Genomic DNA, 24,112 nt, shown 5'->3' with positions numbered 1-24,112 from the left:
AATGAATGATGGGGGTTTTTTTTCTCAGAAAACTACTATTTATTGAGACACTAACTTCTTTTGACTGTTTAAAAATGTAATGTTTGCCTTTTCCTGTGTGGATGATTTAGCCCCGGGTCGTTTCCGACGGTTGCATTAATACCCTAAAGGCATTTGATCCAATGAATACCAAACGCAACAACCACAAAAGTTTGCACTAAGAATGCAAACAAATGAAATGTGACACTGCCACTCACACTTGGATGTGGCAGCAGAAGAAGGTGACACCATTCGAGACAATCTTCCCAACATTTTTGGGGCAGACGTGCGTGCGCCTCGCACCCGACTCGCCCACCACCTGTATAAACAAGCGCGCTATTGCGAAACGACCCCCCGCCCCCCTGTCCCTGTTGTCAAAATGAGGTCAGCGAATTGTATTACTGGCTCGGGGTCTCATTCCGCTCGACTTTGGAGCCTCGCCGAGCGTCACTTTTGGTCGTGGCGATGACGCAATATGGCTCCATTCACTTATATGTTGTCTTTACTTGATGACGTCATTGCACCCTCTCGCTAGCTATGTTTGGGGAGAGGATCATTACAGTGACTGCTGGTTTTAATGAGATATAGAGGCAACAGCACGTCAAAATGCATAAAAAGACTCTTCAAAAAAAGGAAAAGTCACTCAGTCTATCAAATAAGAGGTCAAGTGTGCTCGCTTCGAGGTATGAACTTAATTGTCAATTGTAGTCGAACTTTTGCCGAATTAAACATAGTGAGCCTTTGCGTTTGAAGACATCACGCAGTCCTTTGTGTGTTGTTTTGATTTTAGTTGTAAAACTCAATGGGTTGCTACGAGCTACTCTAATCTTGGCGCAACGGGACACACAACATGTATTCGGATATTTTTTTTTTTTTTAACAGTCTTGAGAATTGAATCGAGTAGCAAGTATGTAATATTTCCTACGGTGTTATTGATGACAAGGCGCGACCGATCCAATTTAATGGGCCGATTTCTGTTCATATTCATTCCTAGTATGGCGGCACAGGCGGAAGCACATGATTTTTTTTCCCAGACTCGAAGCAGTACAACATTTGTTGTGGTTGTGCACCGCAGAATTCAAATCTCATGGTAGTCCTACAAAGCCCGCTGAGCTGCCTTTAACTGCGTGGCCGTTCCCCTCGTCTCGCGTAAGGCTGCACGGACCATATGTGTCGGCAGACCGCAAACGCCGAAGCCATAACTCGGAGGGCCCGCTCTCGTCAAATTACAAGCAGGAGCCTGGAACGGCGCTGGAGGTGGCGGAAGCTCGTTTTGGCTGCGTCTATGCGGCCGGCCGGGGGTTGGGACGGATTTTTTCCCCGTCGGATGCTTGAGCACAGCTGAATCGTTGACGGCGGCGGGCTAAGCTACGAATGGCCGATGTCTTGTTGTCCCACTGTTGACACTGTGTGGTTTTGTCAGCTTGGAAAGCAACCGCAGGCTGTTAACGACAGACTCGACATGTGGAAGGGGGGGGGGGGGGGGGACACCAACCGGAGATGCCCGACCCATTCTGTAATTGAAAAAAATAAGTTATGTTAGGTTTTTTTTTTTTATTAATGGGCTGATAAATCGGTTATCAAAATTGTTCAATACATAAATATATTCTGCCAAATATTGGCAACGACATCAGGCTAAAAAAGAATTTAAAAAATCGCCATGTGCAGCCTGAGGCAGCTTATTCAAAACTTGACAAGGGCAAATGGCGACCGGCGATAAGATCAGCGACCACTTTCCCCGGGCCGGCACGATGACGCGGCATCCACGAGCTCGCCTCGACCGTCCCTCGCAGCGCCGATCGCGCGGTGTTTACATATTCCGCCGAGCGCCGTGTCACAGATAAAGCGGCTCCGATGCTTATCCAGCGTCCGCATTGTAGAAAGCACTCCAAGCTAATGTAAACCAAACGCCGCCGCTGCGCCTTCATGTCTCAAGTGGCAGTCGTGCTGGCGCGCTTTTAAAGAATCCAACCTTTTTGCGCAATTTCTTCTTACGTCTCTCAGGGCCGCTTTGCTTTCACTCCGGCGAGTCGCTCATGGCGGCGGCGGCGGCCCAAAATACGCATTCAGACGCTCGCGCGTGAAAGCGGCCGAGTCAGCAAGAGACGAGCGTTCGATTGGTAATGTGATTCATGATTGGCGAGTGGAGGGGAGCGCATCTCGGAGGACTTGCCAGCTTTAATTGTCCCGTCACTCCTCCACATCCAGCGCTGACTTAACTGCACTTAACAAAATGAAGAAAATTACAAGTCGTCAATTTAAATTGACAGCACAACTTTGCCTTATAAATGCCCCCACTAGCTTCATGCTAACCCATCATGGAAAAAAAAGAAAGCCATCAACAGACTAACACTTTGCATTGATTGTTTCCCTTTTTTCGGATCCGTTTGTGAAAGTATTCTTCTCGGTTTGTACAACACTGCCCCCAGTGGCTAGGACCCGCACTTCAGAAGTTGGATCACATCTTGATGCCCAAATTGTTTTGACTCTTTTTTCTTCAAGATTGTGATTGAATTCATTTTTAAGGGTCTCCTTCTTTTGTATTTTGATTTGATTTTCCAACAAAATGAATCAAATTGTCTTACAATCAACGACACCAGCTCGATGATGCCTAAATGTTTACGTACGCCATACGTGATATGCCGATCACGTATAAGGATTGCACGGGGGGGGGGTGTCGGTTAGCCGCCGTTTTCCCCAAAGGCACCCTTCCAACTTGACGGTTAAAATCCCGACCGCAGTATAGGCGTGTTGCGAAATCGTGTCGGCCTTTGTGTGCCTGTGCCGCACCCAGGTTTTGCGAAGCGCCGATGCCCGAGGTGACGCTGCGGTCTATACGTGCGAGGCGCACGCTTTCGCTCAGCTGGCCGAGCGTTGCCGGGGTTAACTTAGGCAAATGAGCGCCGCTCCGTCAGGTTGGGCCAGTTTTGCGGCCTCGGATGCTCCTCCGCAAAAGCGGAGGCCGTTCCCTCGGCTCGGCCGTCTCGCTCGCAGACCGCCGTAAATCACAAACTAATCCACCGAGTGCAGTTTGTCATCTTTACATCGGCGACGGCGTCTCGGGTGACGTCTTTGATGCTCTTTTGTTAGCGTTCCTTTGCTTTTGGGCTTGATCGTCGCTGCGCTTTGACCCCGCGGGGTTGGACGGACTATTCTCCCCCCGTTTGCATGAAAGCGACTCTAATCAGTGGCAAAAGCAGAGAGGTGGCTCGTTTATGAGCTGCTAATAGTCTGCTAACTCTTGAGGAAAGGCAAAGTGAGCGCTTTGTGTGTTTACTACTCGTTGCCCTTTGACTCCTCTTCCGTCAAGTTACGTTGAAGTCCAGACCCGGACGGCCCGAACCGCGACGCACTCGAGGGATTGGTGTCGTTTTCCCCGTTTGTACTTTTTGAGTGAGCACGGGAATGGATTTGGAATGGATTTGGAGACGCCGGTGACCTCTGAACTGCGTTTGGACACGGCGTGAAAAGCAGAAGCGTGCGTTCCATTAGTTCTGTTGTGTCGCCGCACAAACGCGCGGCGGATAAAACGCGAGGTGATTTAGTGGCTCTCGCCACAATGCGCCCCGCTTCCTACCTTTGTGTGGGCCGAGGGCCGGGGTGGGGGGCGGGTAGCGGATACGCGGCTGGGATTCTGGCAGGCTCGGAGGAGGGAAGGAAGCCCGGTGTCAAAGGCGATGGCTCGCCGCCGCTGTTATCTGAGCAACAGACACTCGCTGTCGGCCGCCGAGAGGAGCGGGCCCAAAAAAAAAAAATGCTGGACGCCGCGAGGCGAATGTTTTGGGGGGGAGGAGGAGGTGGGTGAGGGAGAACTCGGTTGGTAAAAAAACGTTGCGTGTGGAAGGGAGCGCCATGCATGCCTCGTTTCTCCCGCTCCTCTCGGCACAGGCCTCTCCTGTAACCTTCAGAGAAGCCCACGCAGGCCCCAAGTTCAACGAGTGCATGAGGCATATTTTCGCTGAGCATGCTTGGACCGCCCCCTGCTAAACCTCCCGACCCCCCCCCCCCCCCCCCCCTCACACTAGCACCCCTCCCTCCTTTCCATACATACAGTTTTTTTTTTTTTTTTTATCTCCCCCTTCGCCGAAAGAGGACTCCCTGTAGGCCTCTCCTTTCACAGTGCCTGCAAAGGAAATACATTATGTGTAAAAAGAATTCCATACGCTGTCATATGATCTGTGTAATTCGCGCTCAACTGATTTAAAAAAAAAAAAAAAAAAAAGTCTGCACATTTGAAGAGGCCTGCACTGGTTTTCCTTCCCAAAAAAAGGAAATGTAACAATGTCCGTTTTGTGGCGTTTTGAGCGACAGTCAGAACCCAAGTCGGAAAAGCAGGCTAGCGTAAGCGGACTGATGAGGGAGCAGCTTACAGATGACTTGATTTTTTTGATGCCATCTGGCTTCTGTCAATCAATGTTTGACCTGTCCTTTTTATCCGGCGGACCTTAGTGAGTGCACGAGTGTGAGGTTTGAATAAAAGGTCAGAATAAAATATATATATATTTTTTTTGCTCTAAGTATCTTTTGCTGGCATTGACGGCCTTCACAAGTATCCAATACTGGTGCTAGCCCATTGCTTGTATTTACAATGAACCCTCAATGGGGAAAAAAAACCAGCCACCTTTTCCGTTCAAACTGCAAAAGTGGGCACACCCCAAAGCGACAACGTCCACTTTGGGTCAAGCCAAGCTCTCGGGAGTAGCGAGGACAGAGTGTGCAGCAAGATTGAAAAAGAAGGAAACCTCAACAGGTTGTTTTCCTTGCACCTGCGGCTCGGTAGGCTTCCCTGGCCGTAATGGCGGGAATACATCTGTTGCCAGTGTCGCCCGCCGCTCTCTTTTCATGCTTGTAATGACACACTCAAGTCTGCGGTTGAGTTCTCCCACTTCCAGGCGAGCCGTGCCAGCCAAATCATCTGAGCCAGTGCGAGCGAGCGCGCACGCGCTTTGTTTTCTTTGTGCCTTTGGGGCCGAGCGGCGCTCGGAGATGTGCCGTCGCACTTTTGGCCTCCGAGCGGGACGAGGACGGGACGAGGCTGGCACAGCTGCTCGGCTCTGCCGGTGGGAAACTCCGTCAAATCCGACCGCAAATTATTTTCCCGCTAAATCCCTTTTTGGATCGGAATGGATTCAGAGCATGTTTTGCAGTATAAATTCCATTCTCCATTCATTTGAGTTTTTTTTTTTTCAAGACCAATATGTTTCAAGAATACAGTCCTTTTATTATTATGATTTTTGTTGATCTTTTTTCACAGAATGAAATGTAAATTGTAGTTTTGCAATTCAAGTGTTCAGCAGGTATCCGGTTGATACCTCCGCTTCGCTCGCTTCATTTCAAAGTATTGTCCAAATATCGGTCTTACGATCGGGAACTGATTGGAAATTTTTGGGTGGTATCGGGACTCGGTATCGTTATTGGTCGCAACTCGGGAGAAAAATTGTTATCAAACATCCCTCGTTAAAATATGGCGTTCTTCATATGATGACATCTAAATATGAATTTTTATCCCCCTAAAATAAGTCCTCGCCAAGATTTGTTTTCATAACTTGTTGTACCACTGTGACTTTTTCCTCTCAAACGGGCAAAATGGAAAGGCTACGCGTTCCATTTCATTGGAGTTTGGATATTTGCATGTATGGATGCTTCACTTCTTTTTCCTGAGGGTTTGCTTTGAGTCGTTGACGTCCGGCCCGGGGCCTGTGAGAAAGCCCGAACGTCACATCTGTGCTCCAAACAATGAGCGCCTCAGTACTTGGAGCTCCACAAACAATTAGCTTTGTCGCCGTGTAATTGACTGGCAGGGTCTGGCTGGCATTTACATTGGCCCGCTGTTGCCACCCTGCCATTCAGTTGGCAGGAGGGGGGGGGGGGGGATGGGGCGGCACAAAGAAGGAGTCCATACAGGGTTTTGGGTCGCGTCTCGGAGACACTCGCTTTCTTCCCGTGGTGGCAAACCTCCAAGAAGGAGGGAGGAGAGAAGTGAGCAGACTTTGGAGTGAATTATGCATGCGTGGGAAGGGGAGCGAGCAAGGCGGGGGGGGCGAAAGGGGGGCGTACGACGGGAGGCCGGCAGGCCGGCGATGACCAATGGCATTCGGTGGCCGTCTCCCTCCTCCTTCCGCACCGGGAGCAGTCTGGGAGCGAACCGCCATAGGCTAATGAGGTGACACTCAACGTCTGGAGAGCAGCCAAAACAGTCCATTAACTCCTCGCCACTAGTTAAGAGGAGACCAAGGAGAGAGGAGAGGTGGCCGCGGGCAGGAGAAAAGACGACCAGGGGGCGAGCGGAGCCAGCTAGCCAAGGGCTCTCAAGTCTTCTGGGCTGCTTCTTCGCCACTTTTGTACTTGTCGTGAATGAAGCGGCGGGGTGGCTGCCCCCTCCCAAAACTGTCAATGGTAATTCCCGCATTGGCGTCACGCTAAATTGCTCAACTTTTCTTGTATGGTAAAACATCCCACTTTGCAAATAAATACAACTACCATCCTCCCCCAAAAGGTTTTTTTTTTCTACAATTGAAATGATTTTTCAAATTTTTGTTTTCTGATGAATAGAATTACGGGTTGATTAGGGCCCAATGGATATTCCGAAGCCGATATGTGGCAGGATAAGATTCTGACTCGCAATTAGTGTTTGAAAATATATCATGTTACTTATGTTTTGGTCATTTCCAACAATATAACAAAACAGGATGTTAGTCTGGCAGAACAGTTGATTTGGCAGATTTCAGCAAATAATTGACACTTTTTAGGGGTGACAGCAAATTTTTCATCTGCACAAAAAAGACAAAATTGAATGAAAAAAAAAATATATATTTTGGCCAATTAAATCGGCCAGCCAATGATGCAAGTGCTATGACAAACCAACGCAGCAGAAAAACGAATCTTAGCGGGCAGAACGAGGTCATCGACGGCAATTAAATTGGACAATATTGGCTCTTTTAAAAGTGGCAAAAATGTACATCTTTTTTAAAAAACATATAAACACATCATAACCAAAGACAACAATAATGACATTCCCCTAAAAAATTCAACAGATTTGTTTTATTTTGTTTTTCTATTAGCAATTTAAATGGTCAAAAATTCTTAAATATTTGAATCTTTTTTTCTCCACTTTGTGACCCCAAAAAAGAAATCATTTAATTTGTCTTTTTTTTTTAATGGACCAACTAATTGGGTGTCAGAATTTCATTCAACCAAATATCAGAATCAGTATGTGCCTGGAAATATCAGGTCAGGCCTTATTAATTAAAGCCTTCACTGTATAGGTTGGAAAAATCTCAGCGCTCAGCACAAAAAGTAAAGTATCCGAACAAGTGGATACACTAAGACGAAGACCCAGACGGTCTGAAGTCTTTCAGGATGTCAGGGTGGGGGGTATTTCTGCAGTTTTGTAGTTGTGAATGAAGCAGCGGGGCGGCTGGCCACGGGGGGAGGTGAGGGGATGGGGGGGGGGTCGTCCCTAGATGAGGGGGCGTCTTCTGCACGAGCGTTCTCTGTGGGCGATTATGCTCAGTGGAGGCATTCCATTAGGGACGCCGCCATGAAGAGGAGGTGCGCACGGAGGCCGCCGGTGCACGAGGACAAGGCAGAGAGATGCAAAGAAAAGCCCCCCCAGTCGGGCAGACAGACCTTTGACAGAGGAGCTCTGTGAGTCGCCGCTTTCATCTGGGCAACCCCCCCGTACAGTTGGATAATTACGAGACAAATGCGGCGGACCCCCGCCGCTTGAGTGGCAATGGGCATGGGAGGCCGGGAACACAGAGAAACAGGGAGGGCAGGGGGGGGGGCAAAGTGCTGCGTTTCGGGGGGGTGGGAAATTATTTCCCCGACTCTCCTCTGTCCTGTCGTGAAATAATGTCACGTATTTTGCAGTTCATGCTGCAGGGGGCGCTATACCGATGCGCAGTTTTCGGATAAACCGAGAATAAACCACGTCTACGATATGAGTCATTCTTTTTCCTTGAGGCTAAAGAAGATTTATGCCTGCGAGTATTGTTCTAAGGGTTCGAAATCTGAAACTATTGATGCTAAATGTTAGCGGCGGGTGATCGGTCTCTAGGGAACAAACACGGTTCGGTTCTTTTGAATATACAATGTGTCATTCTCTAGTTTAGCACCCAACCCGGATTGATTATTTTTTTCGGAAAATGTCCATTCCGAGATTTGGCAGAATAAAATGACAATAACCGAGTCATTGTCCCTTTAATGAAAGACTATATTTGAGAAATAAAATAACTTGTTTTAGTCCCTGACTGCTTACAATACAGATTTGAATTACATTCGACTGTTTCTCATGCTTTGTCCTTTAGTAATTGTTGAGCAACAGAGAGAAAAATCAGCAAATATCAGCAGATTTTCTAATTTGTTATGTATTCATGTCTCTCCCAAAAAAAAAAAAATATTGGGTTAATTTTTGCACTGCAAAGTCGAGGCAAAAATTGTCAGCATTTTCTGACTGTTACCTATTTTGGAATGTATTTATGTGTGTGTGAGGGAGGGAATCCACCAAAAAAAAAACATCGAATTTTTGTGCTGGCAAGTTAGAGCAAGAATTAAATTTTTTTGAGGGGGGTAGTCATATTTCAAAAATACATTCATCAGGTCACTCATACCTCGAGGCAGCACCGTATTATTAATATCACAACCGTCGGCGCAGCCGAAATCCAACTCTGTTCTTAGTTTTGCTTTAAAAAGCGAGTTCATGATTTCAAGAGGAAAAAAATGAATGTTAAAACAAATTCCAATAAATCGAGAGGAAAAGAGCACGCTGTGAGAAAATGCGGCAGGGTGGTAGGAGACATGTGAGCCACCGTGCCAGGCTGACTTGGCCACTTTGTGTGCGTCGCACACGATAAGTCGCCGCCGGATGCTGTCGAGCTGCCGGGCGGGCCTCGCTTGCAAAGTTAGCCTCGTCAGCACTTCAATCATGACAAGTGTTTAAGATATCAAATTCAATAATTGCATAGTAAATGCAAACAAGTGCCAAAATAATCCAATCTATCCTTTGTGAAAATGGTTTGGCTTAAGACACCAAAATGCATTCCATGCCTGACTGAACCATTTAACGCGACCAGAGCTTCGTTTCTTCTTTCTGCAGCCTCGCTCTGTCACGAACACCAACGGCGGCCATTTTGTGCCATTCATTCGGGCGCATGTATTCAAAAGTAGCTTGTTTTGTGTGTCTGTGTGTGTGTGTGTATATACCCCCATCTCCATAGAGTTCCTTTGGGCTGCCACACACACACACGCACGCACACACACAGTCTGCGTAGGGGAGGAGCTTGGCACCAACACGTCCATACGACAGAGGGGGGGGGCGCTCCACCGAGGGGGTTGGGCATCGCCAGTTGGCAGGCCTGGCACACAATGGCTGGCACGACACGCCGGGCTTCCGAGGTGCCTTGGACCGGCTCCTTTTGTTCACCTCGTTCGAGGTTGCGGCTCATCCCGATCAAGGCCTCGCTTTGTTTAGACAACAAAGCGGCAGGGAGGGCGAGAAGTGCCACCCAAACACAGACAAAGGCCGTCCAAATAGACAAAAAATCAATCATTTTATTCACAGTGTGTGTGTGTGTGTGTATGTATGTATGTATGTGCGTGTGTATATATATATATATATATATATACACACACACACACACACACACACACATACACACACTTATATATACACACACACACACGCACAGATAAACTAAATCAATAAATTGTGAAAGGTTTTTTGTTTTTTTTTGTGAACTCCCTAAACACTTCTCTGAAAATAGGTAGGTGCGGTTCTTGACTTGTTAACACTTTGACTTGTTCATCCCAATTGCAAATCCTCCCTTGCTATGTTCTATCCGAGTTGCTATCTGGAAAGTGTGGAGAAGATTTCAGTTGAGTGAGCAAAACATGAGCTGGATGCTAAAGCGGCCGGTGATGGAGAGCAGGAGCACGGGAGGACACGTGCATAAGCCGCAGTACTTTTTTGTTGTTGTTGCCTGACCGTTTCCAGGTGAGCCCCCCCCCTATCTACCAAAGTCTGCCGGGGCCACATCAAATATTTACCCGGGAGCAGCTGTATTGTGGAAACATTACACATCGGAGCGGCGTAATTAGCTCGATCCTTTCTGGCCCTCTCACTGGTTGTCGACTTGTGTTGGGAAGTCGTTCCCCTCTCCTCTTCCTCCTCCTCCTCCTCGCTGCTGAAATGCATCTTGGCTCGGGACCCGGGCCTCTGGCAGCCACAGTGCTATACATGTGCACAGAACCCCGCTCAGCATAAAATGGCTGCCAGGCAGGCTTCTCCTGAAATGTCGACAACGGAATGCATCTGCGCGTGCTGACTTTTTTTTTTTTTCTGAGTGGAGGAGATCTGTACGTGGCTGTGGATTATAAACTTGGACCGCTGCTTGGAGAGAGAGAAAAAAAAAAAAAGATCCCAAAGTCAGTGTTTGCTAACCTTTACTGAACCGAGGCACATATTTTACATTCAAAGAACATCTCGTAAAAAATGAAATATTTTGCAACACACCGCAAACTAAAGTATACGTAGTCAGTCACTGATTGTCATTGTGACTCTCTCGTGAGCAATTCATTTTTCAACGTTAAATGAGTTACGATGTCATTCCGGCATGTCGGCAAGCTTAAACTATAAAAGCAATGTTTTTATTTTTTGTTATTCTATTATCATATCATTTCCATACATTTGCATTCATGTTTTTTCTTCAAATCCATTCACACGTTGTGATTGACATGAAGCAAAAATGATCACTTAAAAAATATATATTTTTAAGAATTGGCACATCAACAAACCGAAACGTCAAAAAACACTTGTTAAATTGTGTTTAGAATTGGATTTGAAGATTTTGAAGATAAATTTTTTGAACATGCTAACCTCAACTGCGTTCCAAATTCATTCAGATTTATTGACATTGAGCACAAACTAATTTTGTCTTCAGCCAGTGCCAAACCTCATCATTTCAAAGTACAAATGTGAAAACAGAAGACAGTATAAGCAATTCAAAAAAGATTTGATAAAAAAGACACTCGTAAGCATATCATTACCTAATATTTACCCAAGTGTCGGAGATGTGCATGTTTTCTTCTTTTATTTCATGGTAAAATGTATTTTAATACACACACACACATATATATACCCATATATATACACATATATATATATATATATATATATATATATATATATATATATATATATATATATATATATATATATATATATATATATATATATATATATATATATATATATATATATATATATATATATATATATTATAGAAAAAATGATGGAATAAAACGATAATAGAAATAGAATAATAATGGAGTAATAGAAAAATAAAATAGAATGGTCCATCAGAAAGCATTAAATTGTTCTTCCTGTCACTATATGTTCCTGGTCTTGATAGGTGAATGAACAAACATAATGGTTGTATAAATAAATAAATAAATAAATAAATAAGACAGTTTACAAAATAGCATTATTTCATCACACAGTGGTTGGGAATCACGGCACTAAACTATGTGGTTAATTTGCGCCACATAATATAATGTGTGTGTTTCTGCGAGTGTGTGTGTGTGTATATTTTAAGAGCAATTCACAAAGCCAGGCACGTGACACACTTGGGCGTGGAGGAACGGCACAAGCGCAGAGCAACTTTCTTGCCGAGCCAGATTTGCGTTGCCATTAGCCCTAATTGGCTCAATCATTGCTGTGCTATGATAAGTATCCCACTGGACAAGAAGGTGTAAGAACTGCCATCCAAAATACCCACAAGCTTTTTTTTTTTCTCTTTCTCGCCAAGCAACAGGAGGAGATAATGGCATTCATGGTGTATTTTCACTTCCTTCACATTTGCTTATTTAAACAAGTGGCAAGAGCGAAGGGTGCCAAGAAATGTTGCTTCTGGAACAGGGCCGCCCCGTGCGTGCCGTGATCGAGCCCTGCCAAGCTCCCAGGGCAAAGCCCAACCCTCTCGACCGCAACTGTTTATTTACAGGTTAGGCGACTGTTTATTTGAAGACTATCGGATTGGCCGGGGTTTGAGCACAGGACGTGTTTTCGACACGCTCCCCCCCCCCCCACGCCTGTGTTCGGGCACGCTTCTGTTAAAAAAAAAAAAAAAGACAAAAGGTGATTACGTCAGCACCTTGTCGCCGAGGAGATATTTCCAATATTGGCCAAAGTTTTGAAGTGCTCATGCTGCACTTTGTGAAGTAACGTCAGCGGCGAAACAAGCTGATGTTAGCCATTGTCGGTTCGCCTTGTCCGCCTCAGGAAACATCAAACAATTGAATGTTTCGAAACAAAACCACCTTTTGCACAGCAGGCAAAGCACTTATTTCTCTGCAGTACTTTTTCAAGAAAGGTCAGAGCAGAAATGAGCCATGCTGATTAGCCGTTACGTGAAAAGAAACATTGGAATTTTCCCAATTAAAATCCAAATGTAGAAAAAGTACATTCCGGTGCTTTGTGAAGTAGCCGAACATTCGAGCGGAAAGCAGCTAATGTTAGCCAATGCGAGTTAGCGATGTTACCTGCCTCAGTAATCCTAAAAATGAAATGATTGAATTTTCTCAATGAAACTTCTTTCCCAGAAAATGAGTAGCTACTACTCTTATCTTCTGCGCTTTGTGAAATAATGTCAGAGCAGAAGCGAGCTGACATCAACCCTGCTAGTTTGTCATGCTAACTCTCATAGCTCGTTCATATTATGACGTTAGCTGGAATTTGTTTTTGGCGTGATGGGTGGCGCTCTCGTAAATACCGAGACGGAAGCGTGGCCCCGCTCTTGTTTCTCGACTCCTTCAAAATGGAATCCCCTGTTTTCAACAAGGTCCGTCAAATGGATGTATGCATGGACCAAAGATGGAATTGTTGGAACGCAGCCCACCTGGAGGAAGAGGCGAAAGGTGGCAAATGGCAATGTAAGGCGCCAGAGGAGGCCTGGCAGATGCGCCATATGTTTGCATCCCACCTTGAGTCATCCAGGTGGCGTCTCCCGGTGCTGCAGCGGGGCCTCCTGCTGGAAGACGCTGCCTGGGATCTCTAATTGCCGCCGCCATCTGCTCGGCTTTTTTCTTTTTTTTTTTTTTCCCCCCTTTTCTTTTTGCCACACGGCAACCCCACCCGTCCTGCACCAAAATGGCTCCACGGGCCAATCGACTCGAGCCTCCGCCAAATGGCAAAAGCTGTTTGGAACAATAATAATAAATCTATCTATCTATCTATCTATCTATCTATCTATCTATCTATCTATCTATCTATCTATCCATCTATTTATTTAATTTCTGTGCTCTAAATGGAATAATTTATTTATTTGTTTATAATTGATTTATTTTTAGTGATCTAAATTTAGCTTTGTATTTATTTCATACATGAATCTAATCTTTGAATCAATACTGTAGAGGATTTCATTCCATTTAATGTGTGTGAAATTGTGTTTTGTCAGACGTTTGTAAAATGGTTTATTTAACTTGTCTTTGCATTTCGATATTAAGAATTGTTTACTCGATTAATTGAGGTAAAAGAATAAAATATTGTCTGTCTGTCTGTTTGTCCATCCATATTTGGGATTTGTTTTATGTATTGTGTACGTCAATTGCCTAAATAGCGGTGAAATGAAATAATATTTCTCTTCACGTCAATGTCGCTATTTCCCCGTCTCATTTCCGTGCATCGTTTAAGCACAAACTCTGAAAGGTGTTGCTCAAAAATGAAGAAAAATTCCCCTTCATGGAAAGAATTTCACCTATGTTGCCTCGTATTTTCCCGGCCTCCTCCTTCGGCGTGCACGTAGCTCCGGGGCCAGTTTCGGGGAATAATGTCCCCCAAGCGCCCGCAAGCTGCTTTGCTTTGCGTCTTTGAGTTCGTTTTTTCCTCTGTCGCTTGTGAGATTAAAAAAAAATAATAATAATAATTTCACAGTCATCATTTCGACCGCTTTCAGGGATATTTGTAGATAAGAATCAGAAGACTTTTGCTTTGTATCCAATCAAGCTTTTTGTTTTGCTGTCCTCGAGCGTTGCTGCTCTCGCCGCCACTTACGCCCCCCCCCCCCCCCCCTCCTGGTCTCTGTGTGCTTGCAGACTCCCAGCAGTCAGGAAGTCCCAGTAACAATGAGCCAGGCAAGAACCCTCTTCCAGGTATGTGGAGTACCAGTCATCCTTCCTCCACTCCGCTGGGCCATTGTTCCTCCACCATTAATTTGCACACACACACACGACATACAACATACACCCTCTCTTGTTCTCTCATTTACTGACTTTAAAAATGTGCCTGACAAGCATGCGGGGGAAAAAAAAAAAAAAAAAGGGTTTGACTAATAAACATAAAAAGTACCACATCGATAGTCAAAGAGACACATCTGGCGTGAAGGTAATTGCAACTTAAAATCATTGCTGAGGGCGCCGTTTTCAAAATGACATGGCTTGTGCGGGGATAAAATTTGATTGGTAATAACAAATTAATTAAATTGGCAGCACAGTGGAAGAGCGGCTCGCCGGTTTGCCGCTCAGTCCTGAGGCCGGACGTTCGAATCTCGAATCCCGTGTCGAGTTTGCCGAGCGGTCCGAGTCAGCGGGCTCCGACCCAGATCGAGAAAAAGTCCTCGACAAAATGGATGCTTGTCGGCGACTAGTCCCGGATGTTGCCAGCGAGCTACGAGAACATCAACCGGCAGCGCTAAATTGTTAGCTTCCATATGGATAATTAACATGCAAATAGCATTTCCCGTTTAGTTGCCTGATGTTACTGGAACCCTGGAGAAAGCTTACCTCAAAAAGGCTGAATTGTTAGCATCACATTTTATTTGTTTATGACAAATTAGAAAAAAATGTGACAATAACCATGAACCAGAATTTAACACGCTAGCTAACAAAGCGCTTGACCTGAACACGTTTAGCCGTGACCCTGGATGGAGCGGGCTTCGTTCAAACTCAAGTCCAAAAGGTTACAAGAGAGCCAAACCTGGAATATTCCCCCGATGGCAGGCTACTGGTGTTTCCGTGCTGGAACGATAGCTTGACAAGCATAATCAGCTGCGTCAAGTGCAGGCTCTCCCGAGACAAATTCCACGGTAAACATGCCAGACTCCGGCTCGGGAGACCCATCGGCGGCCGCGGGCTGGCCCGCCACCTCGAGCTGGTGCCAACCCAGCGGCCGCCCGTCTCTCTGGCACAAAGCTTTTGGCTGCCGATGCTATGCTAACATTGGAAGCTAGCTAACTTACAAGGCCTGATAACCCGGCCAGTACAGACTGACACCTTCAAAGCGAATGAGCTGCTGCCTGCCAAACTGGTGAGGTCAGTGAGATTACTCATTTGGATTCCTCGACCAAATCGACATTATGTCATCGTTTTGACTGCAGCGGTTCTGAAACTCCTGCAAAATATTCAACACGCTGTGTTTTGCTTTATGTTGCTCATGACGGTGGTACTTGAAATGGAGGCGGTACTTTCTTGGTGGACTTTAGGGGCAGATTGCTTTCAGGACGATGAGGGGTAAAGTTTGTACTTGTTGATGAGGATTTCCGTTGGTGCGATTGATCGAAACAAAGGTTTGCTAGGCCGCCGCTCGGTTGCCCAATCAGCTCCAAGTATTGTCCTCAATCCTTTTCACATTGACGCTGTGAAGTGATCACCTTTGCATTTTCCCAATGAACATAATCGACAAACATTAAATACGATTGAGTCAAATGCTGAAAGGATTGTCTTGTTGTGCTTCTGTTGACAGTCTATTTGGAAGACAGCTTCATCAAATCAGGAGTGTTCAGCGTTGCCGAACTGGTGCGGGTGTCCAGAAGTAAGTGTGAAAAATATATTTCATCTACTCATTTGTGGGGGTCATCATTTTTCGGTCTTTGTGTATCAGCTATGTTTGAAGCCAAAGTTTGACGTAAGGATGCTTAGTCACTCATGGAGAGTGTTTCAAATGTTAAGATGCTAACTTTTGAAGCTAACATTGCTAAACGCTAGATGGCTTGCTAGCGGGCATGATATTTTCTGTGTGTATCAGCCAAAGTTTGAAGTAAGGACGCTTAGTCACTCGTGGAGTTTCTTCAAATGTTAAGATGCTAACCTTTGAAGCTAACATTGCTAATCGCTGGATGGCTTGCTAGCGGGCATGATATTTTCTGTGTGTATCAGCCAAAGTTTGAAGTAAGGACGCTTAGTCACTCGTGGAGTTTCTTCAAATGTTAAGATGCTAACCTTTGAAGCTAACCTTGCTAATATCAGGACGGCTTGCTCGTTTTATGTGTGCGCCAGACTTTAGAGACGTTTGTATTGTTTTTTATTGGAGTATCACTCAGTGAAAAGGTGAACAGGAAATTAGCTGTTGGTATTTATTTATTTATTTTTTTGGGGGGAAGAATTGCGAAGTGCTTTACTTGCCATAACAGGTAGAACAATGCCAGCCGTGTGTGTGTGTCAGTCAGGGACAACGTGCGCACACACACACAACGCAAACTGCTAACCTGAATGCTCAGGAATGTCGGCCACCTGCGAATCTTGGATTTCTCAGAATGCGTCGTGTGTTCGCTGGAATCACGCAGAGGCTTCTGTCATTTGAGATCACGTATTTAGGGCAGTGTGTGCGGTCAATCCAGTTGGGCCAGTCTGCTTTGCAGTAGCGGGAACACATCAGGGAAAGAACTGCCGCTTATGTGCATCGACACGTCCGCCTTGGACGCTCGTTCCTCCAGGAATCCTGGGCCTCCTTCAGCGCAGGCGCCGTTTACCTGATCCCCCCCCCCCCCCAAGCTCAGCCTTCTTACCATACCGGCGGAACAAAGTGTACTGAAGAGGAAGCTGCTTGTAGAAAACGCAGTACAACTCATTCATAAGCTAAGCAGCCCTGCAAGTTCAACCAGACCAAATTATTTTTCTTTTTTTTTTTTTTTTTTTGCATATCCTTGCAATGCTCTATGCTCTGTCATGGAAAATCAAAAAGGTCGACGGACGCGTGGGAATTTATCCCTCGCGCCCCGGTGAGACATGTAAGCGGTTACTTGTCCATCATCGCGTCGCTGAAACATTCCTCGAGATCCACGGTTCAAGAATGACGTGCATTCGGAGTATGAAGCGCTGTGCGAGATTTGGGGAAATAGAACACTCGTGAAGAATGTCTTTGAGTTAGAGCTGGGAAGTACGGCCTTCAAAAAAAAAAAAAAAAAAAAAGGTTTTCCCTCACAAAAGTGCTATTACTGATTTGATGGAAAAAGCAAATGTGCTTGAAATGCTGGTCCTGGTTAAAGAACAGCAGGTGGTGCCCCCCACACACAAAAACTTTTTGTGAGTGATGTTTTAAGAAGACTATTTGTCAAAAAAAAAAGATGATTGAATCCCTCAACCGGCCAGAAATATTGCCAAAAGTGCCTTTCAACACATTAAAAACATGACAAATTCTCCCAACGTTCTCCAAGTAAAGAGGCCGAGAATGAGGACACCTAGCACGACAGCAAATTCAGAACATGCTAGCTTGCTGCTGACATATCGTGTGATTTTGCATAGACAGAGGCTCCAATGGAAATGAACACCGATTCATTCGAAACTCATTCGAGCAAGCGGCGACACGCACGCAGGGGCGGGCGCAGCATTTTCTGTCTGCTGTGTGGCCCCTGCCAGGCCCGCAGCGGCGTGCCAGGGTGGCGGGGGCCGCACGGCCGCTTGGCCGGCCGGCAGGCAGCGGGATCGTGCCAGTGGCCAACCTCAGACCGCAACAGACGGCGCCGCACACCCCATCCTCTCATGGGCTCCAAACCCGCTCGAGCTGGGGGCGGGGTTTGATGATGTCTTTTTGTTCACTTCATTCTGGCCCCTTCCTCACCTTCACCGCAGTGCTGAAAAAAAAAAATTCCCATCCGCTGTAAATCACGTCGTGTGTGTGTGTGTGCGTGTGAGACGACCGCAGCTAATAATAACAAGAAGCGTCTACTTAGTATACGGCCTGCTCTTGTGGGTAGAAGATTCGTCCGCTTGTGCCCCGCGGCCATAATGTGTGCGAAGCGGTGACTTTTTAATCAGAGGGCTCAGCAGAAATGCTGTAATGGTCAAACGGGAGCGTTTAATTTGCTGCACGGGGCCTCTAAAGCGTCAATAATGACCACTGGTGCGATTCTGCGATTAATTGTGCATCTCCTGTTACAATCTTTCCCGGCCAGTCGACCGGCCGGCTCAGCGCTTGCACTTTTGCTTCCCTCCGTCTGCAGTGCCCATCACCCACGGTGCGGCGGTCAACTTCTCCATGGCGGACATGCCCGGGCAACCCTACTACCACGACCTCAACTCCGGCGTGGGGATGCACCGCTCCCTGTCCTCCCCTCCCGGCAGGTCAGCAAGCTCGCGACTCGAGCGCACTCCGCAAAGCCCCTATCTCGCCGAGCGGCAAAGGTTTGCTCCCGTTAGCCAACCTGGCCAATCTTTTTTTCTTTTCGAGCTTGTTCTGCAGACAATCGCAAAAGGGTCGCCGTCAAATTTGGAGCATGTGGAAAATTCCTTTTGGGACAACCCACCCGTTTTGCCGACCAGCCTGTGAATGTCTGCGGGAACAAAAAGTCTGTTGCTAACGCCTGCCGTCTTGTGACACAGCAAAAGGCCTAAAACCGTCAACCTGGAGGAGAACATGGACACCAGCCCGACCGGACCCGACTTCTACTCGTCGCCCAGCTCGCCGGCCAGCGGTCGGGCAAACTGGCACGACCGAGACGGAGGTGATTTTGAATCGATGTTAGCCGTTCTTCGAGAAGCGCCTCGTAAATTTCTAAGCCGACACGGCTTTCCGAGCACGTCTGCTCTTGCGGGAGCGTGACCTCGTCGAACCCTCTCCAAACGCAGAGCGTGACAGAGACAGCCGCGGGGCGCCGCTGGGATGGCCCGTGGGCCCGTTTGAAGCGCCGCCACCGCCTGTCTCAGCGCGAGCCCCGACCTCGCACACCTGTTGCCCGCCTTACAGGAAACGCCGGATTCCGCCGGGCAGAGTATCCTACGCCGGAACAAAATGTTCCAGCTGTAGTTCATGACACAGTATTTAGCGTGCGTCTGGACTCGAGCTATGAAAACTCTCTTGAGAGAAAACTTTGAACTGACACTTCCAAATGGCGGCAGGGTCGCGTGTGCAAATCGCGTAATTCTGCGTTTACAAACAACATTTGCTGGATAGGTTGACTCCTCCCACTCCTCCCGCTCACTGTTGCTTTTGTGGTACTTTTAAGAAGATCCCGCTAGTATGCGGGAAACTCGGAATACACCAGACAAGCCACAAGCGGGACCCCAACCGCAAGGCCGGTGCGGCCGGCCGCATGAAATTTCATAGGCTCCCTCGGCGCCGAGCCTCAGCGCGCCGCTCCGGACGCGGAGGAAAGCAAAGGCTCCCAAGACGGTCATTAGCGCGCCGAGCAAAGGGGTGACGCAATGGCGGAAGGCAACATGCGGATCCGTGTTGGGTCTTGTCATGAATGCAAAGCAAAATGGCCGCCTTCCTGTCGGCGAGAATTTCTCGTGCGAGTGGCGTGCCCGTCCGAATATGTTGATTCAATTTCCCACGGCTTTACCCTAAACGGCTTCAATTTAGGACATGGCACGTTGAGACCTTTTTGTACAACCAGTTACGTCACATGTCTGCCCAATTTTGATTGGTGGAATACATTTTCCTGGCCCTATTTTTATTTTAGCCACAAAATGGCTGCAGCAAAAAGTTCGGACAATGCCGCCGCCGCACTCCCCCGTCCAGCCGCTCAGTGTAGAAGGTATCCAAAAGTTGGAAGGAGTTCTGTAAATGTCAACGCACTTTTCAGGGCCACTCGTACGCGCACGCGTTCGTTTGGATTCTCGTAATCAATTGTGCATTTCCCAAAGCGCTGCGCTCACCCCTCTGAAGGATTTCATTAGGTGAAGAGAGGAAAAAGCTTCAAGCTCCACGGAAACGTGAAGCCTTTATCCTCTCGCAACCTCTTAGTGGGAATCCCCCCTTCCCCCCCCACACACACACACAAATTCCAGCAACCTTCAGCCTCTTTCCTTTGGAAACTAGGTTTGATCCTGTTACGGGCAGATTCTTCCCTCTTGTGGGCAAAGGTACTGTCGCAACGACGTGATTTGTGAAAGGAGGGAAAAGGTTTCCACACAAGAAGTCAAGGAATGACCCGGAAGACAATAGCCGTTCTGATGACGGAAAATGGAAAGTTGTGACCAGAGCGCTTTTTACGGAAGTTGTCGAACAGCGTGCGAGCAGCGAGATTGTATGGCTCCGATCCGATCTGACGTCATCAGAGGAGAATTTTCGCTAGGGTTCCATTTCTCCGCACTGCCTTTTTGTTATTTTATTTTTGATTTTATTTTTTGCGAACAATTTCAACAAAGTCAACTTTTCCACCTGCCCCTCCGAGGACGCTAATCCACGCAAATCCCATTCTTATGACAGCGGAGATGTATTTGGATCCATTCTTGGCAGGCAAAAGCCCCCAGTCCTCCTTTTTTTTTTTTCAATCTTTCCAAACATGTCGCGAACGCCAACTGTTTGCTTTGAGCTTGATGATGCGAATTCAACTTGCTAAGCGTGTGTATTCTGATATCCAGCAGACATGTCGTCCCCCACCATGAAGAAGCCGGAGAAGGCCATGTTTAGCCCCACCTCCCCACAAGACTCCTCTCCGCGAATCAGCACTTTTCCTCAGCCTCACCACCCGGGCCTGACGGGCGTGGGACACAGTGGTGAGTTCCCTCGTGGTCGTGGTCGTCTGCGCGCGGGTCACTGAAGCCCTCCGCCCCTCCCCCGGCCGGCAGTTATTTCCACGAGGAGCCCCCCGCCGCACTCGCCGCTGCAGTTCTCCGCCTCGGCCATCTTGCCGCCCGCGCCGTCGTCCTACTTCCCGCACACCACCATCCGCTACCCGCCCCACCTCAACCCGGCCGACCCGCTCAAGAGCTACGTGCCGTCGTACGACCCGTCCAGCCCGCAGAGCAGCCAGGTGGGTGAGCCACTTTCGAAGGGCTCTTTTCATTTTTCTTGACATTGACGTACAATAACATTCAGGATTTCACAGTGCGCTCATTTCTTTTGAGCAGTTGAACGAAAAAGAAAATCCGATTTAACGGCCAACAATTCGACTTGTGGGCTGGCCCCTCTGACTAACGTGACTAACGAGGGTCCACAGTACCGCTATGACCTTTGGGCCCAGTTTGGACACAAAGAGACCATCTCACTTGAGTTGCCTCCCAAGCCGGACACTCACGGCACGTTCGCCGAGCGTCCTCTCTTCTGCCTCCCTCGCCCGCAGGCCTGCTGACGAGAAGGGACCGTTTTTATCAAGCGGTACCGTCAGTGCTAACGGCTGCGCTAAAAGTTTACAAGAAGGTTGGAGGAAACAAACGGCGGCCAGAGTCTTTTATCTGAAGCGCAAGCGTCCCTCCCGTGTGACATTGATGTGAGCTTTGCATCGTAAACAATGGCTCCAACTCGAAAGTGCCGCGGAGGCGCCGCCTTTAAGGGGCTTTTTTTTTTTTTTTTTTTTTTTTAGGGGTGTCTGTGACTCCAGAGCAAAACCACGGGGAATGATAAAGGTTGTAAATGTTTGCCGTTGCCGAGGCCCGGCTCTTGTGCGGAATTAACTGGCCCGCTGCCGGTCGGGGGGCGACCAAGAAGCGAGGGGGGGTGGGAACAAATAACACAGCGCTTATAAGCCCGTGGAGCGGTGCCAGAATGTTTTTATGCTCGCTTTAACGCAGATTATATTACACTCTAATTAAACATTCTATTCACATTGAAGGGAACACAATTCTTTTCCAGAAAGGCCTGTTTGAGTTTTGAACTCGGGGCGGTCCCGAAATGAAGGGCCCAGACAGTCTCCAGCCGTCTAAAAGAGCGGCCCCCTTCCTCTCTTGCTGCTTTTCTTTCTTTCTACATAGTGGCTCCGTGCCGGAGCATTCACGCCATTGTGAGCGCCGGCCAGGCCCGTCTTTTCACGCCCCGGATCCCGGTGAATTCCATTTATGAGCGCTATTAAAATCATTGTGTAAAATCATGTAGGAAATCCATCCTCATTGACTGAGCGTGGCCCTCCAGAGTCACAGTCATAATAGTGACCACTCCAATCTGTCCTTTATTGAGGTTAGCAGCAAAAGCATCCCTCCTTTCACGCAATGTAAGAAGTAAAAAAAAAAAAAAAATCAAGAAAATAAAGCAGCGACGAGTGAGCCCTCACGCACCCCCCCCCCTTTCTTTGGGAAAATTCCGTCGTAGGAGTAAACCCTGCCTTTCTAGGCCCCGCCCCCTTTTTTTCTTGCTTCAGACAACACTGGTCAATTATCTTTTCAGTTTGGGGCACAGGCACTTGACATTTTTTGGGGGGATAATTATGTCCACCTAATTTCGAGGCAATTATTTTTTTTTCCCCAGGGGGCGCTACTGAGCGGGTTTGCGATTACATATGCGAGTTTTGTAGTGACAAAATGTCCGTCTGTCTGAAATCCACTTTTGTCACTTTTTTTGCCTTGCAGCCTAACAGCAGCGGCCAGGTGGTGGGCAAAGTCCCGGGCCACTTCACGCCGGTCCTGGCTCCCTCCCCGCACCACGGCGCCGTGCGACCCGTCTCGCTGTCCATGCCCGACACCAAGCCCATCACTACGTCAACCGAAGGTGAGTTCCACTCTGGGGAAGGCAAAACGCTTTGTAAGCATTTTTATAGTACGCCGGCTTGTAAAAATGGCGGACGTGTCTGTGCCCCCGCCCCGTCGGCCTCCCCCCCCCCCCCCCCCCCCCCTCCCTTCGTTACATCTCCGTGCAGACATGGATTGCTCTCTTCTCTGCTTTACCGTTATAAAACATTGAAGGGGGATTTACGTCATGCTTGCAGGTTTATTAGCCACTAATTAAAGTGGGCCCAAAATGTGACCTTGCGGTGCTCCACTTGTCACAATTGGACGCTTGCCACGCTGATGAGCGAGGCTGAATTTATGGAGCACTTGCAATCAGCGGTGACGCGCTGCTCTGTCACGCAGGCTACTCGGCTCCCGGCACCCCGACGGCTAACCGATTTGTCGGCCTGAGCCCGCGAGATCCCGCCTTCCTGCACCAGCAACAGGTAATCATCTTCCTCCATTTTGACGCCCCCCCCCCCCAAAACACCGCACATCAGGCAAGACGGCACTGCACCTCCGGAACATTTTTACCATTTTTTTTTAACTCCTTTTGTTTTTTCCGCTGTATTCCAACATTCAATTCATTCTTTTTTTTTTTTCCCTCTCTGTCCAAATTCTTCAAAACATTTCCTCTATAGTTGCGGCAACACAAAATGTTCTATTGATATTTTTCAACTACTTTGTGACTTGATGCTCTGTTTTTTTTTGCTGACATCGAACTTAATTAGAGAAGCCAACTCCAAATGTAGAAAATATAGCTGAGCTCAATTCTGAGGCTGCGGATGCTTCTGTACATATATCTATTTTTTGTCAATTGTGTTCCTTTTTTGACCAATTTGCCAAAATTGTGTGTACAAACGGAATCAACTGTAGCCTAAAATTGTGACTACTTTCCAAATGCCCGTTTGTGGCTATCGAAAGAAAAAAAGTTCCATTTCGAGGTGGAGTTTTTTGGGGCGTTGCAAAATCTTTGCACTGTGGTCAGTGATCAATTTCAGGGGAAGTTTGTTGTCTCCGCTGTTTCTCAAGAAAAGTGAGGTGTGTCCAGGAGTGTGTGCGTGCGCGTGTGTGTGTCAGTTTAGAAAAAGATAGACTAGAGAGTGTGTGTGTGGGTGTGTGTTCTCCCCCTCCCCAACCTTTTTAAGTTCTGGTTTGAGGCCAAGTCTTTTCCGACCACAACTAATTGAATACATCTGTACGCATAACCATTGCTCCTAACTCCACTCCCCCATCCCCTTTTTCTTTTCTTTTTTTTTTTTTTTTTGTTCAGCAATACTGCTAAAGCCCCATTTGGCTTTTGCATGCTCACCTCTTGTTCTGTCTTTTCAAAACAGATTCAGGGGAGGCCAGAATTGTTTCATACCAGTTTGATAGAGATTTTCATTGTCGCTAAAATAAATGAATGAAATGGAGCCGATTGTGGAGGCGCGGAAAGTGGTTGGAAGCCAGCGGTGTA

The 24,112-nt window shown here is 47.3% G+C and overlaps 1 protein-coding gene across 10 annotated transcripts in view; it reads left to right on the top strand.

Annotated features, from left to right (window-relative positions):
- LOC147060013 (nuclear factor 1 B-type-like) overlaps positions 1-24,112 on the top strand; it is a 44,463-nt gene that overhangs the window by 10,725 nt on the left and 9,626 nt on the right. For 5 of the 10 annotated variants that reach the window (XM_085934540.1, XM_085934524.1, XM_085934514.1 and 2 more), the window contains 8 exons: positions 14,110-14,166; positions 15,755-15,823; positions 18,231-18,411; positions 18,610-18,731; positions 20,596-20,730; positions 20,803-20,987; positions 22,516-22,654; positions 23,017-23,099. In XM_085934540.1, coding sequence (XP_085790666.1) covers positions 14,110-14,166; positions 15,755-15,823; positions 18,231-18,411; positions 18,610-18,731; positions 20,596-20,730; positions 20,803-20,987; positions 22,516-22,654; positions 23,017-23,099 — 971 coding nt within the window. The remainder of the gene's footprint in view (positions 1-14,109; positions 14,167-15,754; positions 15,824-18,230; positions 18,412-18,609; positions 18,732-20,595; positions 20,731-20,802; positions 20,988-22,515; positions 22,655-23,016; positions 23,100-24,112) is intronic. The other 5 variants (XM_085934585.1, XM_085934568.1, XM_085934558.1 and 2 more) reach the window with 4 other exon arrangements.

Source organism: Syngnathus leptorhynchus, chromosome 2, assembly GCF_054491065.1.
Source record: "Syngnathus leptorhynchus isolate UIUO chromosome 2, UIUO_Slep, whole genome shotgun sequence".
Taxonomy (NCBI): domain Eukaryota; kingdom Metazoa; phylum Chordata; class Actinopteri; order Syngnathiformes; family Syngnathidae; genus Syngnathus; species Syngnathus leptorhynchus.
The sequence above is the reverse complement of the archived record's forward strand: the minus strand, read 5'-3'. Positions and strand labels throughout refer to the sequence as shown.